The sequence below is a fragment of the Nannobrachium achirus genome (assembly GCF_963921795.1).
Source record: "Nannobrachium achirus genome assembly, chromosome: 10".
Lineage (NCBI taxonomy): Eukaryota > Metazoa > Chordata > Actinopteri > Myctophiformes > Myctophidae > Nannobrachium > Nannobrachium achirus.
The window spans coordinates 1,564,047-1,581,602 of record NC_137819.1 but is presented as its reverse complement, the minus strand read 5'-3'; the positions used below and the strand labels follow the sequence as shown (position 1 = coordinate 1,581,602).

The window sequence follows — 17,556 nt, the reverse complement described above, 5'->3', positions numbered from 1 at the left end:
TGATCCACACTCCTTTATGGCCTTCGGTAAGGCTTTCCACATTTTGGTGGTATAGCAGAAAAAAGAGTTTGACCCATTGTTGGTTTTGACTCTGGGTTGAAAGTGATCTGTGGCGCTGCCTCTGGTGTTGTAATTATGGACATCCTTAATGTTTATAAAGTATTTTGACAGGTCATAATGGTGTAGTGTATCTTGTACACCAGGCCCATTGCAAGTTGCTGTACTCTGTCATCTACTCTGAGCCACCCCACTCTTAACTGGTGAGTAGCGGTGAGGTGAGTCTGATAGGGAAGGTTAAGCAGGACCCTAATTAGTTTATTTTGGGCTGATTTTCAATTGCTCTAGGCTTTGATTGCATTTCAATAAAACCATATTTGATCAACATAATGATCACCCACATTTTACTGTTTATAGGGAATATTATATTATTATAAATCGATCTTAATTTCCAAAGCAGTTATTTTCTCCCAATAAAAATATATCACGCTAAATATCACAACTTCGGCTCTCAGTGCATGAGCGCAGAAAGAGCACAAGCAGAATCAGAACAGCCATCACATTCATCCATTGCTTTGGAAATAAAGATCGGTTTATACCAATACTTTTTTTGAATACTGGACTTCTACTTGTAATAGAGTACATTTCCATTGCCCAATCCATCTTCTGTTTACAACCAGTGAACTGTCATTGCTGTTCTCCGGTCATTTCTTCCTTGTATCCAAGAGAGATAGTGGACGGAGATTGACCTTGTTTGGCAAGGCCACACCTCTATCTCCAAATCCATACTTCTACTACATCTCGGTACAAATATTGTAGGCTACTTTTGCTCCACTACATTTATTTGAAAACTTTGTTTCAAGTTACTTTGTAGATTTTGAAAGAAAATAGCCGATCTACAGGCTCGTGATGTGATGCATTGTAGATCTGCTGTTTTCAAAAGATTTTTATACATATAGGCCTGCATGAAAACTTGAAATCTCTGCCTAATGAGTACTTTTAACTTTTGGTACTTTAACTACGTTTTGATACCAATAATTTTGTTTATAATACATAATATGTGTAGGCTATTATTAAAAGTAATAACAGGCTAGTATTACTATTTAGGTGCTTGAATGTGCTCTATTTTCACTATAATAATTATACACGTGGTGTCACTCAGTGTCACAGCACCAAATGTCTTTATATGAAAACTCACAGTTATTAAACCCTCACATGTAAGTTCCTCTGAATAAAGAGCATCGACATATCTCTGCAAACAGTGATAATGTATAGAGTAAAGTGTATACTACTACAACCTGTCAAAAAGACAACTGCTGCCATCTAGTGGAAACTGAAGCTACTGTAGGCCTAGAGTAGCTCAACAGACCAAACTCACTTCACACACAGTCCCCCCAGGGGAGGACACACCATGATGCAAGGAGGATGGAGATGATGACTCTAGACCAGGGGTTACCAAACTTATATTGTTTTAATCCGAGGCACCCCTACATTATAATTTTCACTCCCAGCACCTTATAGCGTTGTTGGGTGGAAACCTTGTATGTCCAAAACTGCTCGTTTTCTATTTATCATCTATAAAATGTACTACACTAGTGAAAACAGCATATCCGGCTGATTTCACTATAGTTTTGTGCGACAGTCTTGTATGATGAAGCAGGGCTTTGCTATACCAAAAGACGTACACATTTGAAACTTGGAGATACAAGGTTTCTGCCCGACAGTGACAATATTTTAGTGATTATGTTGCAAGGAAAACGTTAAGATAATAGCCATTTTGGTTAGAACTGACTGAAAATAACTTTGTACTTCAAGTTTAAAATGAAACTAAATATTTTTTCAAGTGTCCAAATAAATTCCAAATATTATCAAATGATCTCGCGGCACCCCTGGACTGCCGTAACGGCACCCCAGGGTGCCCCGTCACCCACTTTGAAAACCCCTGCTCTATACACCACTGGAGGGCTTGACCTAGAGAGAGAGAGACTAACCCTAACCTGGACATCACTGTACCCAACTGATGAAGCCAGGAAGACATCTAATAGTCAGGGACCCACAGGCCAAAAAGCTCAAGGAATAGGGGTTGAACCTGTGATGTCTTGCCATACTTCTTATTTCTGTTTTATCTATTAGTTTGGTCATTAAGGCCCACAGAATGAGAGGCCTGCTCTGGTGGAAACATCGCGAAAAAACAGTTATGGCCATTTGTATATTCACTGTCCCATTGACTCCACTATACCTTGGACTTTAATGACCAAACTTATAGATAAAAAAGAAATAAAAAGGCAAGACATCACAGGTCTTCTCACATTTTGGGTGACTTGGTCCCCGGCTATAAGGGTAGGAACCTGTTTTTCTTTTTTCAAAGTGTCTATAGAATCTAGTCTAGACTCTAGACCAGGGGTATTCAACTAGAGGGCCACAATTGTAAAATCAAGTTGGGGACACACGTGACGTCTGTGACAACATAAATGAACAAAAGGTTCATGGTTAACAGTTTGACCGGTTGTTGTGTGCTATATATCTGATAAAACACAACAATGGACATGTATGACTATGGTAGGATATGGTAACTTATTATGGCCTGCTTGATGATGTTTTCTGTGCCAGTACTTTATAGAGCACAGGCTTAGATTTTGATATTCAGAAAAGAGGAAGTAGATACAGTATATCATTATGTTCTGCAAGGGTCATTGGCATGGAAGCGTCTTTGCGGAAGAGTATTTGAGTCTGGCTGGCAAAGTGAAGTGTTTACACGAATTAAATGTTTTTGCTTTTGAGCACCGATTGTTAAGAGCACTAGACATGTTTGAAGTGATAATGGAGAAGATGGAAGATGGACACGGTCCAGGTCAGGGGCGTCAATTGGGTATGGCAGGGGTATGCAGCTGCCATACCCTGGGTCCAGGGGCAAAATAAAAGTTACTTTTAAATATAAATCCATGAATGTCTCTTTGTCTATCTGTGCTGGTTATTATGTTGTTAAATTACATTAAAATAAACAAATGCCAAATTTAACAAAATGGTCACTTTAACAAGGTATTGTATTCTCCCCATCTTGACAAAATGGTATATTCCCAGGATCCGCACGCAAGTCAGCTGCACAGGTGCAATTCATTATTGTTAATTGTGGCACGTTTACTAACATGCCAAGTTTAGCTGCACTTGAACAACCGTTCCAGGCTGCCATATCCAGCCCAAAAAACCGTAGAAACGGGGGGCAGTGTGCAAACGTCATTGACATAACGTGAGGTTGATTTTTTTTTATTTACGCACTCCGAAATTCACTCCGATATTCGGCCCGAAAAACGCAGCAGTGTGCAACAACCTTAATGCATTAAACTCTAGAAACGAGTCAAACAAAACCCAACGACTACATTTCCCATGAACGCGGCTAGAAGGTACCTGAGACTTCGAACCAAGGGAAATAAGTTCACTTGGGCATGTCACAGCCTTCTGCCGGGGTATTGCACATGTGCAGTAAAGTCTGGCCTGCACCTACACAAAGCCTCAGTAGATGGTGGATGTGTGAGCATCAAATAGTGTTTGTTTCGTCTCACTTAAGTGCCCGCTGGGGACTTGCTCTTTATTTGCTCAAATTAAATGTTCATATGCCAAAACAACTAGACCTATTTGGTGCCCTATCCACAACTTTCCCACGTCCCGTCGTGCATTGCGCAGAAGGCGTGCGGCAGCTTCCGGCGCCACAGCCGAATGTGATCTACAAGCTCACAGCGGTTGCATCTGCAACGCGACGTGAGCTTGTATGTCAGCTGTTCTCCGGAAGTGTCCCACAGATAATGTAAATTGGGTTAGGGTTAAAGTAAATTCTCGCGGAAACAGGTGGATAGGCACAACTGTGTCACATATCCCTGAATGAATATACTGTAAGCTCAAAGTTATTGAAATGTGCTCCAGATTCAGATGTGCAGCCAGAGCACACAATGCCGCACAAGCCCCCGTTGCATTGTGCTGTTTGTGTCACTTTCATCGTTCCTTATTACTATGTCTGTGTTGTGGATGAGAATTACAAACCTGCAGCTGTTTAGGTGCTGAGTGGAGAGAACCAAACACTCACCTCGATTGACTGAGAATGGATCACAAGCTTTTTTATCTAACATCTCTGCTGGAACACTCCATCATCGCAGCTCCATGTTACACTATGCATGTGCCTTACCACGCCCCCATGAACTTTCTCTTTTTATTTTCATTGCTTCAAACCCGGAAGTGTAGTTTTCGACTCAAGCATTTGTTTATTGTTTGAACACAGTTCTTATATGATGTGATCTAAGATTCACCTATGGCGATTTCAACACAAAAAGTAAACATGTACTCCTAACGTGTCTCGTGTTGTATTCTTGCCTTCTCTCTAACCTTGGTTAACTGTTTCTCAGTCGTAACTAATAAAGTAGGAATTGCCCGGGAACATGTCGAATTTCACGTGGTAGCTCTTACAACGTATAGCCATCTGTTACGGAACTTCCTTGCGGTACTGACTCTGTCTGTGCACAAGAAATTGTCCTGAATCGGCCCAGCGGTTTGCAAGAGCGGACACAGAATAATCTCTCAAGACACATTCCAGCGCTCCACTCCCCGACAGAAACACGGAAAAGACTGGTGAAATCTTGGGGTGGTGCATGGGACGGGCCCAAAAAACAAGAGTTTCATCTAATAACGTCATACAGTAACCTCTCATCTTGATGAGAGGTTATCTTGGACTAAATGTGGCCAGATGACATGTCTAACAGTATGATGTCATGAGGTGTGACATGACTCAGCTGATCTCAGCCTGAAAAAAGGAGAGGGTCTTGGAAGTTAAAAACAAAAGCGTGGCGAAGGTGCTCTTACAAAGTTAAGAAAGCTTACTTACCTAAGCTCTAACTAAGGAAAAATAAACCAAGGCACTCCTCTGGTGAAATAAGTTAAAAAGCCTATTGAATTGAATGGCTAGTTAAATGGTAAATGGTGCATTACAGAGAGTGTCCATTAATTACATTCACCGTTATTCACTCACACATTCACACACTGATAGCAGAGGAAACCATGCAAGGCACCAACCTGGTCACCGGGAGCAGCTAGGGGTTCAGAGTCTTGCTCAAGGACTCTTCAACATCAACTCTGGGGGAGCCCAGGATCGAACTGGGAACACTCCATGTTCTAAGACAACAACTCTACCCTGAGCCACTGCCACCCCTAGTTCATCATAGAAGTCTACAAACTGGGATATCCCACGTGTGGCGGCGAGCACGGCCTTCGTCAGGGTAGGATGTGTCCTGTGGTTTCAGCCTGATCTAAGCCTTGTGGACTTTCCACAGACCCACTCACAGACCGTCTACTGGTTGGCTCAGTCCCCCTATGAGTGTGAAGAAGAACGAGACGGCGTGGCTCCCTGTGAATCTCACAGTCTCACAGTCACATTGATGATGTCATGTTGATGTGAGCAGTACGGTGGATGAGACGTTATTCACAGGATTATATCACAAAATATAAACATTTTCTCAACGATGGAATCTTTGCCAATCTAATAAACATTCAGCAGCAAATGTTCAGAAATAAATCTTACGTTGGTTCTTTTCTTTTATGTAAAAGTGACTTTGGGTACTTGCTAATCACAGCTATTATTATTATTAAAGTATTAAAAATGTGAATCAAAGTGAATAATTTACTGTGGGAGAACTTTAGGGAGGAACTAGGGAACACCATATAACCTCACCTGCCTTGAGGGAGAGTTGGTTTAGTTCACAAAGGAATATCTGATCCACTGCTATTCACTTCCAGAATAAACTATATGTATAATTGTATTATTCTTTTGTTAATTTTATTTTCTTAATGTCTTACGCCCAAAGACAGCACAACAACAAAATATCATCTGGCTCATGGTACATACATCATATAATCAATAAACAACAAAGAGTAATATCGCAAAACAAAACATCTACTATAGTCACAGCTATGCTCCCATCAAGAAATATACAGAAGGCCTATACACAAACACAGCGCTTTGCAGGATTATCTCAGAGAGAGAGATTCACAGACCCATTTGTAGATGTTCTGTCTCACAGAGGCAACAAAAAGAACCCAAATGGCTTCATAAGGACCATCTCTATGGTAAAATAAACAAATAAATAACAAAAAACCCTATGAAAAAATAAATAATAAACAGCCCTTTTAATATAAGGGCCACCTGTCCTCATGTTGTGACCAAGGGGGTTAGCTTAATTCACTGGAATTGAAGCCACTTCCAGGTTTCTCATTGAGCCTGCTGTTCCTCTTCATGGACCAGCATATGTCGCCTTTTTTATGATCTCAATGGGAGGTTTTGAGCTAACTTTATTACACTTGATTTTATTACCTTAGTAGTTTATAAATATATGTATATTTTAAATCATCATGATATGCGTTTAGTAAATTTAATGATAAAGTAGGTTATGTTTCTAGACTTTCTACTGCCTGTGCAAAACCAACGGTGTGACTATCCATCATTTATCTGAGGACCCCTGGGGGTCCTCGGACCCCACTTTGAGAGCCACCGGCCTAGGGGACCGTAGCGGTGGCATGGTGGACGCTTGGGCAGTCAGGGATCTCCAACGCTCTCGATCTTCTGCTGTGAGAAGCAGGTTTTGGAAGCTGCAGCCAGTCCATTCTTCTCTTCTCCGCTTTCTGTCTACTGTCCCCTGTAGGATGGTCTTTGACAGAGACGTATGACCATACCAGGCCAGTTTACGTTTTACTGCCGAGAGTAGAGGTGTCTGTTCTCCAGCATGGCTGGTAACTAACTGTCTAACATAGGGTCATTTGTCCGATGTTTGCACTGTCTGGCAAGTCTGCCAACTTGCTGATGCGGTGTGCCTCTGTCGAATGCACGCTGGCTGGCAATTGTATGGCTATCTCCTGCTGCCGTTTTTTGATAGTTTTCTTTTTGGCCTTTTAATGCAAAATGATAATATGTAGTTCTTTTTAAAATTTGAGAGAAAAGTAGAACTTTTGGGGAAATTAAATCACTGTTGCTCTTTTTTCTCTTTTATGCAGTGCATCCCAATAATAGCAAATATCAAACCAAAAGAGGCAAATGTTAATTAAAGGATAAAATCTGTTCAATCTGGTAAAGAAAGTTCTCATAGGCAAAAAAAACACCTTATCTAGAACCAGTCTTTTGGTTCTATCCGGGTAGCTCAGTCAGTACAGCACTCACTTTGGCCCACAACGTTCTGGGTTCGATCCCGGTCGTCGACAACTGCGTGTCGGAGTAGCACGGCTTGGGGTAATTATAAGCCGTGCAGTAAGTACTGATGGCTAGGTGCTCAACCTCACAATCCATCTCACAGGGGGAGAAAAGGGGACAGACACTTCTTGGCCCGATACCGACAATAAGCCACTCTGACCTATTACTACTTATTTTTGAGGAGTCCACCAGCAAGACGTGCACCCAAACTATTTCCAATATGGCCAAACTTTCACAGTCTTTCACATTGCGTACTTTTGAGTCCATTCTCTGGCTAAGGTGTTGTACTGCTGTTTATCGGATTTATAGATGTGTGCAATGTCTGGGACGAGAGGGTCGTCCGGGTTGGGATCGCAGAGCAGAGAGCATATGGACAATAACACCTTTGATACCGTGAGGGCAGGTGACCACTGTGACCTCAAGATGTCGAGGCAAATGCTACCGTTGCTGTTTATGTTTGGGTGGTAGATCTTTGTCGTGAAGGCTACCTTCGGAGGTTTGAAGGGATAGTCGGTGGGGAAGTGGATGGCGAGGAAGAACACCCCTCCTTGGTACGCGCTGTCCGTCGGCCCCATGATGGTGGCTTGCCAGTGAAACAAGTCCTCCCCGACCGGACCGGCCGAGCACTGGGCGGGTGGATCCGTTTGCAAGTCTTGCAACTCCTTCTTTATCCTCCTCAAAGCCATGTCGAGCCTGCTGTTGAAAGTCTGGTACGTTTGAGGTTTGATTTGCTTTCAGTAACAGCTAAACTCCAAACACGCCAAATTCTTTGACTCGGCTACGGTAGGTGTTGTTTTCAGAGCGGTCCGTGTGACCTGCTTTTAAAGGGTCAAAATTCATTAACACTGTGACGTCACTGTTAGGTCACAGAAGTTACGTCATGATGATGACATCACGTATAGGCAAGTGCTGATTTTGACAGCATATTTACTTGCGCCAGCACTGCGCACAAGTACTGCGTTTTGTATGTGGCGTATCTGTTTGTGTTTAAGCCAGTGGCCAATCAGGGACCAGCATTCTTGGTGACGTCACCATTAACAGCCAATGAGGGACCAGCATTCTTGGTGACGTCATCATCAACAAGTCGGATTGCGACCAAGGTCGCAGTATACCATGAGAAACGTTGCAGCCTGTCTCCGTGTCAGTCAGTCAGTACACATTTTTACTGTCTATTGGTTGGTTCCCTTGTCACTGTGACATCACAGGTGATATCACAGGTGACATCACCATGTAAAAGTCCATACATGGGTATTCCCCAGAATCTCTTTTATACCCATATATGAAGATCCCTGATGTCATCGATATATATCACTGGCCAGATGGTCAAGCCATGGCCCATATCTGTGTGACTGGTTCAGATAGGGATCTCCATGTATGGGCATAAAAAATATTGTATGCATATGGATACATATTATTATTAATAAAGGATAAAATAAAATAAAAAGTCCATATATGGGCATTCCCAGAAACATTCAGAGCCTGCTTTACGCTGATTTACACCCTACCTTCCCCGAAAACGTTAATATTAAGTCCATATGTATATGGATAAATATTAATAAAGGATAAAATAAATAAAATGTCCATATACAGTATGGGCATTCGCAGATGATGCCCTGTTAGGGTACCCCTTATGCCCATATAAGGAGATCCCCAGGCATCAAACCCAGGCCCTAACTCCTAACTCTAATTAACATACGTTTTATGCGCATATATGGAGATCCCTGTCCCAATGTCATCAATATCTGGGAATGCCCATATTTGGTAATGCTCATAATATGGGCATGTTTTGACATAACATTGTTGACTATCATGCAGGGGTCTCCATATATGGGTAACTGGTCCGATATACATTACTGGCCAGATGGCCAAGAACTCGCATGCAGCCCTGAGGCGTCTTACTAGTATATTCTGACTGGCGTAGTTAGTGTAGTTGAGTTCTATGGTGGTTCTATGGGGGGAGTGGTGAGGTTCTGGCTATATATCCAGGCAATAAATATGCAACCACACTTGAAATTTCCAATTGCATCTTTTCTAGTTTGATTTTGTTTTAGTCTTAGCCTTCTGAATGAAATGGGATTTAGTTTTAGTCATATTTTAGTCATCTGATTTCTTTTTTAGTTTTAGTCGACTAAATATCAGAAAATTATAGTTGACTAAACACGTTTATTTTGTCTACAAAAATGTATTTTGGTGGACCTTGATGGCATCGAAATTGTCAATAATTATATTCAGTCTTGGTTTTAGTCATTGTAGCTTAGATTTTATTTTGTTCTTATTTCGTTTTCATTAGTGAAATAAGGGTAGTCGACAAACCTTTTTCCTCATAGTTACTTGAGTAAAAGCATTTGCCTGGTTCCAGCCCATAGACCCGCCCACTCTCTTTGTGAGCTGAGTCTGAAATCAGGCTACAAAAGTATTGGTGTAAAAATGTACTTAACTCATTCCCCGCCTCCCCCGATAGTCCCGAGAAAATCCCAATGTCGTTCCCCGCCAGGCCCGATAGTCCCGAGAATTTGCTTTTATATAATGTAATGTTTAATTACACTCTCCCCCAGCTCGTGACAAATTTTTATCCTTTTATCTTACAGAGAACCTAAAATATCACACATCAAAGTAAGTGTGTTTGAAAAAAAGACTGTAATAATGTATAAATTGCAATACAAATGCATATAAATCTCCCCATAACCCACAGTGAACTGGCACAGTGACGCATTTTGCGCACACAAGGCTGGCGGAAAAAAAAGAGAAGAAAAAAAAAGTGTGAGAACAGCTGTGTGTGTGTGTGTGTGTGTGTGTGTGTGTGTGTGTGTGTGTGTGTGTGTGTGTGTGTGTGTGTGTGTGTGTGTGTGTGTGAACATCTCTTAGCTGGCTGGTGGTCCACGGACCACTGTCTGTTTCAGTGGTCCCCCTGTCCTGATCAGCACAGTGCTATCAGAGTCTCTGATTCAGAGATCTGTCTCTCTCTCTCTCTCTCTCTCTCTCTCTCTAGATACAAAATAATTATCGCCAATTCGCCATATAAATGCTTCTAAAACATACCTGAGAATGATGATGGTTGATTAGAATCCACAGGTTATAATCCATATATCCAGGCTATAATATATTGTTTTGTAATGGTCCACAAGCAGCCAAGCAGGCCATTGGCGCCAGGCGGTCCTTTGCAAAGGGGGGTCCCTGGTCGGCTTTCTAACAGGGGGTCCGCGGGCCCAACGCTTCGCTCCGCAGAGCAGTGGGAACACGATAATCAACTCTTACAAAATCAATCAATAAAACTGCCCGATTACATAAAGTTCACGACGCGATCCAGTTGAGTCAGAGACAAGTGAAGTGGTCCCTGGAAGGGGGTCCGTCCTCTCATTACCCTGCCTGGTCTCCAGCCAACACTTCTCACGGACCACCACTAAAACTCCCACGCTCCCCCACCACGCTCCTCCCAAAAAGCAAGAGATCAACTAGTGTCGTTACTAACGAGCAAAGACGCAGAGGAGCTGTTTAGCAGGGCAGTGCAGAGGATTTTTTTAGGAGCAGGGGGAGACATTTTTCCAACATGTCCTAGAATGTGAAAATAGCAGATCTACAAGCTCGACTTTGATTGATTGATTGAAGACTTTATTAGAAGTTTGCATAGGAAAAGGTACAGTTTCATGACGGTACAGTTCACTGGTACAAGGTCTACTAAAAGGAGATCCATGAAAAGACTAAGCTTATTTCCACTGGAAACCATTGAAGTATCTCATATAAAATTGAATGACAAGCTCTCAATGTGTCACAGTCTCAGAGCGATGTGTTGAGCTTGTAGAGCTTGTAGATCTGCTATTTTCACATTCTAGGACATGTTAGAAAAAAGACTCATGCCCCCTTTTATGTCTATTTGTGTGTGTGCACCTGTACAGAGCAAAAGACAACCAGCAGACACACAGAGACAGAGAGAAAGCGCCCCCAAGTGGGGGCTCACAGAAATACTCACAGAAATACTGCAATATAGTATGTGAGTTTTTTGGTCAGATATAGCCAATAAAAATATTTTTCTCTGCATTTTTCTAAACAGAAAATTCTAAAAATAAATCCTATTACTTAATTACATTAGTACACTTATCTGATAATGCCTGAAGCCATAAAGACACATCTCAAGTGAGTTATCCACTTGAAAACAGATCATTCACAAAAAGGTCAATAACTCCAATTATTTTGAATTTCCACCTGGATTTTGAAAAAACAAGGGGTTTGAAATGGCCAAAACTCTAGATTGCTACATCGTACATACAAAAAAATATTTTTTGGAGAGACTAGAGGATGTCCTCTTTTAATCCATGCACTGTATGACATTTTCGTGCAAACAGGGAATTTAGGAAAAATGTCTAAATATGAAGAAAATGCTTAAACAAAATGGCAGGGGAGCCTACAGTGAATGTTAAAATGGCGGTCAATGTGTTAAAATAGCAAAAGTAGGACCTCATTAAATCAGAAGTTTTCAGATATAAAAAATCAAACCTCGGTTCGAAGTGAAGCGGTGAACTTCTATTCTATGTGTTCTAGAGTTATGAACTCTGTGATCTATACATTCTTTATATATTCTGAATTCTACATTCTTTATATATTCTGAATGAATGAATGATTTTATCTGGAGGGCCGAATTATCATGTGAAGCTTGACCAATCCTCAAAGTATCCAATCATCAGACCGGGAGAGACACTACACACATATTCTGGACATACAGGACAGATGAAACCTGTTCATTCTGGACTGTTCATTCTGAACTGAAATGGCCATATATGGACATGGGACACACATTTTGCTTTTTGAAAAAGCCTATTCATTCTGGACTGATATTCTGGACGTACAGGACAGATAAAACCTGTTCATTCTGGACTGAATGGACATGAGGTGACAGACATTTTGTTTTCGAAAAAGCCTGTTCATTCTGGACTGAAATGACCATATATGGGCGTGGGACACACAAAGCCACTCATTGGAAGCGGTTTTCACCGCTTCAAAAATCTTTTGAAAATAGCAGATCTACAATCTCACAATGCGTTGCATTCAGAGCCTACAGTTAATGTTTGTTTTGTATTATTATATGTTTTGTAATTATTTGAAAAGTTTTCAAATAATTGTAGTTGAGTAAAAGTACAATAGGCTATGTCTCTCAGATGTAGTGACAGTAGGCGTAAAAGTATTGAAGATTGAAACACTTCAATAGAGTACTGAGGTGCCAGCTACACGAATCTGGATATTTGTGAAGCTGGACATTTCTTTGTGTGATTGGGGCTTGCAGCCACTTAAAGCTGGATATTTCGTACGCGAAGCTGGATATTTTTGAAAGCGGATAAAAATGTGAAGACATTGAAACATATCCAATTCACTGGATCCGTATAGGCATGGAACACGGATATCTCTGAAGACGATGACTCATTATAGACCTCCCCCTATTGGAGGTCTGGGGACTCAGATTAGTTTAGACCTAGATATCTTTGTCGTGGTGTGTGTGTGTGTGTGTGTGTGTGTGTGTGTGTGTGTGTGTGTGTGTGTGGATATCTGAAAATCTGGGATATATGAAATATCCAGATTCGTCTGGCCGTGGCCTAAATCTGATTTAATTTTTCTATCAGTTTCATATGTGACTTGGCTCGTTAGATCAGGTTACTGCGTTCAGACTGTGACACATCTTTAGAAATCAGATTTGAATCAGATTTGAAACCACCTCTGGATGTGGTTGGTAGAAATCGGATTTCATTTGACCTGCATGTGACCTGTCTGCATTTAGACTATGTAAGCAAATCGGATTCCAATCTTTATACAATCAGATTCAGGCTGGATTTGGCTGACCTGCACCTCCTAATATGGACATGGACATGGCTGACTTATTGTGACGTCACCGGGATGTTACCATCCCTGCCAAAGAGTATAGAACCACAGCGAGAGGTGGGATTCCACCAGCCGCCGCAACACCCTCCTGCAGTTCACCTTCCCTCCAGTAAGAATAGAGTTTTATTCAAATGGTCCTTCCTGTGGCGTGGTCCTTAGGGACAGCCATGACCCCAAGGGAAAAGAAACGGTTCATATTGTCTGCTATCTCTCTTGTGGTATATTTTCTAGCTCTTTATTATATTCCTTTTGTACTTTATGTCAGCCTTATTATCCTCTTGTTGTGTTATAAGTGTAGTTGTTATGACAGACAGCCGCTGTACGTGATGTTGTGTGATGTTCCCACTTTTCTACGCGCCAGCTTCATCCTCGTAGTGTCTGGTATGACACGTTATGCAAAAGAATCGCTGTATGTGATGTTAGGCCCCGACACCCAGCGCGTACTGACCACTGCAGCCGCGCTCTGGCGCCGGTTGAACGGAGTCCCGTCTCCCACGGCAGAGAGAGACAGAAGCTGCCACGGCAACCTCGCAACACTCGTTGCCCCGGCATCAGGGGTCTATTCTGGCTCAAGTCTTCAACGGGCCACTGGCGATTCGTTTTGCCCTCGGGATCACCTACCTAGTAGAGGACCGGGCCAGCTGTACCAAGACGTGGACCAAAGTCCAGAAAGACGGCCAGAGAAAACGTTCCCCATCGTCCCTGGGAGAGGACCGGGCCAGCTGTACCAAGAAGTGGACCAAAGTCCAGAAAGACGGCCAGAGAACAGGTTCCCCATCGCCCCTCCGCGCCATCCTCTGCAGAGGATCACGCACTCTTCACTGCGGTTCCTGCCTCTGGCCCAGAGGGAGATTCACTGTCCTCGAAGATCCTTGGGACTCCCATCTGCCACTGCGAAGATAACCTCGCCAGACTACAAGTTGCTCAAAGAGATCCTCAAGACGGTGCTCGACAACGACAACGGAACCGTTCCAGTCGACCAGAAAAGCAAAAGAAGCAACGACGGCGGAGGAGGAAGTGCGCGTTCGGCCTCTGAGTACCAATTCGTAACCAAGCTGGGAATCCCGCTGTACACCCAGCCTCCCAGCTATTATGCTTCCTCCGTAAAATCTTCCAGGATGGCCACAGTCAGAGAACCAACTATGTCCAAAGAGGCTCCTGCCACTAAAGTCCCAGCCGCTACCGTCTCCTCAAGCTCAACCAGAGGTTTGCCGGGCACCAGCATGCCAACAAGCTACCTGGCAGCTCGTCTGCCCACAGCCTCCACCCTGAGCAGCGCAGCAGCACGCGTGCCTCTCATGGACCTAGACCCCCGCCTTGCCACCACCAGTAGTGAGCGCGTGGCCCTGACCTTCGCAGCCCATACCTCCTCCCCTGCTGCAGCTGCCCACCGCGACCCCCTGCCAGGGGCTCAGAGGATGCAGAGCATCCCTCCTCCAGCGAGTTCAACCTCCAAGAGAGATTATGTCGCAGAGGTCCTCAAACAATGGGAAAACACAGGCCTTGTCGGAAAGGTTCATGATCAAAGGTGGCGGCGCCGTTAAGAGAATGGTCGTTGTCTGTGCTCGCTCTGGCACTTTGTTTTGCGGTTCTGTCCTCATAGCATGCTGGCTTTGAGGATGCAGCGGGACCTCATGGGACATTAGTTGACCAGGGAAACAAGAGTAATTCTTAACTAACTGTTGGTGTGCTATAGGAGCCTCTCTAGGGTTGCCAACCGTCCCGTAAAATACACAATCGTCCCGTTTTTGGAAACTAAAAGACGTGTCCCGTATTGAACTGATACGAGACGCTCTTTGTCTTGTATTTTAAGGTTGGGGGTTAAATATGAATGACGGGATGATTTAATTGACAAATGACAGCGATTCTGCCTGTCAGTGAGCTTCCACTCTGCTCTCCTCTGAGTGCTGCATCCCATTTCTGTGTGAGGTGCTGCGCTGTTTGTAGGCAGCTCATTGGCTCATTAACAGTGTTGCTAAGACACAGTCTCCGTCCCCTACACCAATCCCTTCCCATGGGCTGTAGGTTCAGTGAGTCCACAAGTTGCCTGCGAGCATACGACAGTGCTCGGCTCAGAACATTGTTTAATGTCTTAAAAAAACGTGTGACAGAAGATTGTGTACAAACAGATTAGACACCAGTAAGACTCCCTAATCGGGAGATAAGCGACCGTTGGTCGCTTATCTCCACAAATAGGCCAAAAGTTTGTTTTACCAATTATTACACTCTATGTGAACATTTACATCAACAAATCCCAAGTACTATGCAGAACGACCCATTTCAAGTTTTTAATGTACAACAATATTTAGAAAATAGGTCTACAAGCTGACAGTCCTCGTCCCTTATATTCCCATAGGTTATATGGAGATCTCAGTGTTTGTCAGTCCTTGTTCATTTATGCCCATATATGGACATCTCTATATCTACTGTAACAGTCCTTGTCCCTTTATGCCCATATATGGAGATCTCTTAACTGTAAGTCCTTGTCCCTTTTATGCCCATATATGGATATTCCTGATGTCATCAGTATATGAACATATATGGGCTTTCTGATATGCCCATATATGGAGATCTCTTAACTGTAAGCCCTTGTCCCTTTTATGCCCATATATGGATATCCCTGATGTCATCCGTATATGCCCATATATGGGCTTTCTAATATGCCCATATATGGAGATCTCTGTATCTCCATATATGGGTATAAAAGGATACTTCAGGTCTGACATCAGGTTTGTTTATATTGGGTTGCTAGGTTTGACATCACAAACTCTATGGGCCATCTGACCTAGAAATCTATATTTGGGCATAGATGACTCATCGTGACCTCATCACACGTCGACCGCACGTGTGACGTGCGGTCGACCGCACGTGTGACCGACGGACGGCCGGTGGAGGTTTTCATACTAAACTGCGACCTTACGGTCGCAATTAATCCATGATAGGTAATAGAGAAGGTGAAAAAGCAGGCAAGCAAGCAGAAATTAAGCCATGGGATGGTATTCCTGGGAGCACTACAGTAGGCTAGTCTTGTCTGCCAACTAAAGCGACCCCAGACTGGCTGGTATGTGAAATAATATAAGCATGAGTTGATTTTGTTTTTAAAACCTAATGGTTATTACTGTATGCCAATATGATTAAACTAGTGTTGGGTAACAGAGAGTGGGCACATAAGAACCAGGTAGACCTATATGTTTTGGAAAATTGAGAGAAATAAAATATAGGACTACACTACTATGATTTTAAGGAAAATAGGTTAGGTGGCCCAAAGACACCCGAATTAATATTGTGAAAGGAAACCTATACCTGTTTTAGCCAACTTTATAACCGAAAATACCAGATTTTTTGGCGGCGCCAATTTGAAACTCTGGGAGTTGGCAACCCTAAGCCTCTCCCCTGCCCCACTATTACCTTGACCTTGACCTAAATGTATTTCCTTGAAATCTGGTATCAGCGAATGAAAATGCATCCCTCTTTAGTTGGAAATTATACCTAATACGGAGGAAGCACCCAGCTGACCACGACAATGGTCTGGTCTTTAATTAATACCAGAGGCATTCACCGCCTGCTTCATCAGATCACTCCGCCACCATCATTGGGACAAAGATGTTTGTTAGATTTAAATCCTACCCTGAAAACATTATGCACAGTAGTGTTTATTCAGTATGGTCTGAGGTGGTCAGGACTCCCACACAACTTGAGGTGGGAACTTTTAACCATGACTAACCAACAGCAAAATGGAGAAAAGCACCACAGACCTGTTAAAAAGCAGCAGATCTAAAAGCTCACAACACGACACATGCATTCCTGCCAGGGAATATAAAGGTTTGCGTACAGTAATATAAATCAGAAGACAGAATACAAGTAAAATAAGATATTCAAGAGACTAAAACAGATATTAACTAGAAAGATGCAATTTGAAATTGCAAGTGTGGTTGCATTTGTCTGGGTAGCCAAATTGTCATGTGAAGCTTGACCAATCCTCAATCCTCACCACTCCCCCATTGAAATCAATGGACTTACTCTATAATGGTGACGTCACAGAGAATGCTGCTTCCTGATTGGCTATGTTTACGCAATGTTTGTGTTCCGGACTAGAAAAATAGTTTGGTTGCCCTACTGGCAATCACACTAACTAGAAAGATGCAATTGGAAATCGCAAGTGTGGTTGCCATGACTATATTCTGCAGGAGGCAAACTGTCATGTGAAGCTTGACCAATCCTCGAGCTAGCATCGAGAATGCTGCATCCTGATTGGCTATGTTTACGCAATGTTTGTGTTCCGGACTAGAACAATAGTCTGGTTGCCCTACTGGTAATAACACTAATAATACAGTATACATACAAGATTGGATAAAATGGTATTTAGCAAACCATTTTCAGTCTCCAGCTACTTTAATACATTACAATACATTTAGGAGTGATTCCGTAGTAGAGGCAACCTTGTGTCAAGAAGCGTTCCGTTGCCGAAAAGT

General features: G+C 42.7%; 1 protein-coding gene across 1 annotated transcript; it reads right to left on the bottom strand.

Moving 5' to 3' along the window:
- Positions 1–7,461: 7,461 nt before the first annotated feature.
- Positions 7,462–7,905, bottom strand: LOC308292644 (ubiquitin-conjugating enzyme E2 D4-like; the record flags this gene model as incomplete). Its single annotated transcript, XM_080735040.1, has 1 exon — positions 7,462–7,905. The coding sequence occupies one exon, from the start codon at positions 7,903–7,905 to the stop codon at positions 7,462–7,464; it is 444 nt and encodes a 147-aa protein (XP_080591166.1).
- Positions 7,906–17,556: the final 9,651 nt, after the last annotated feature.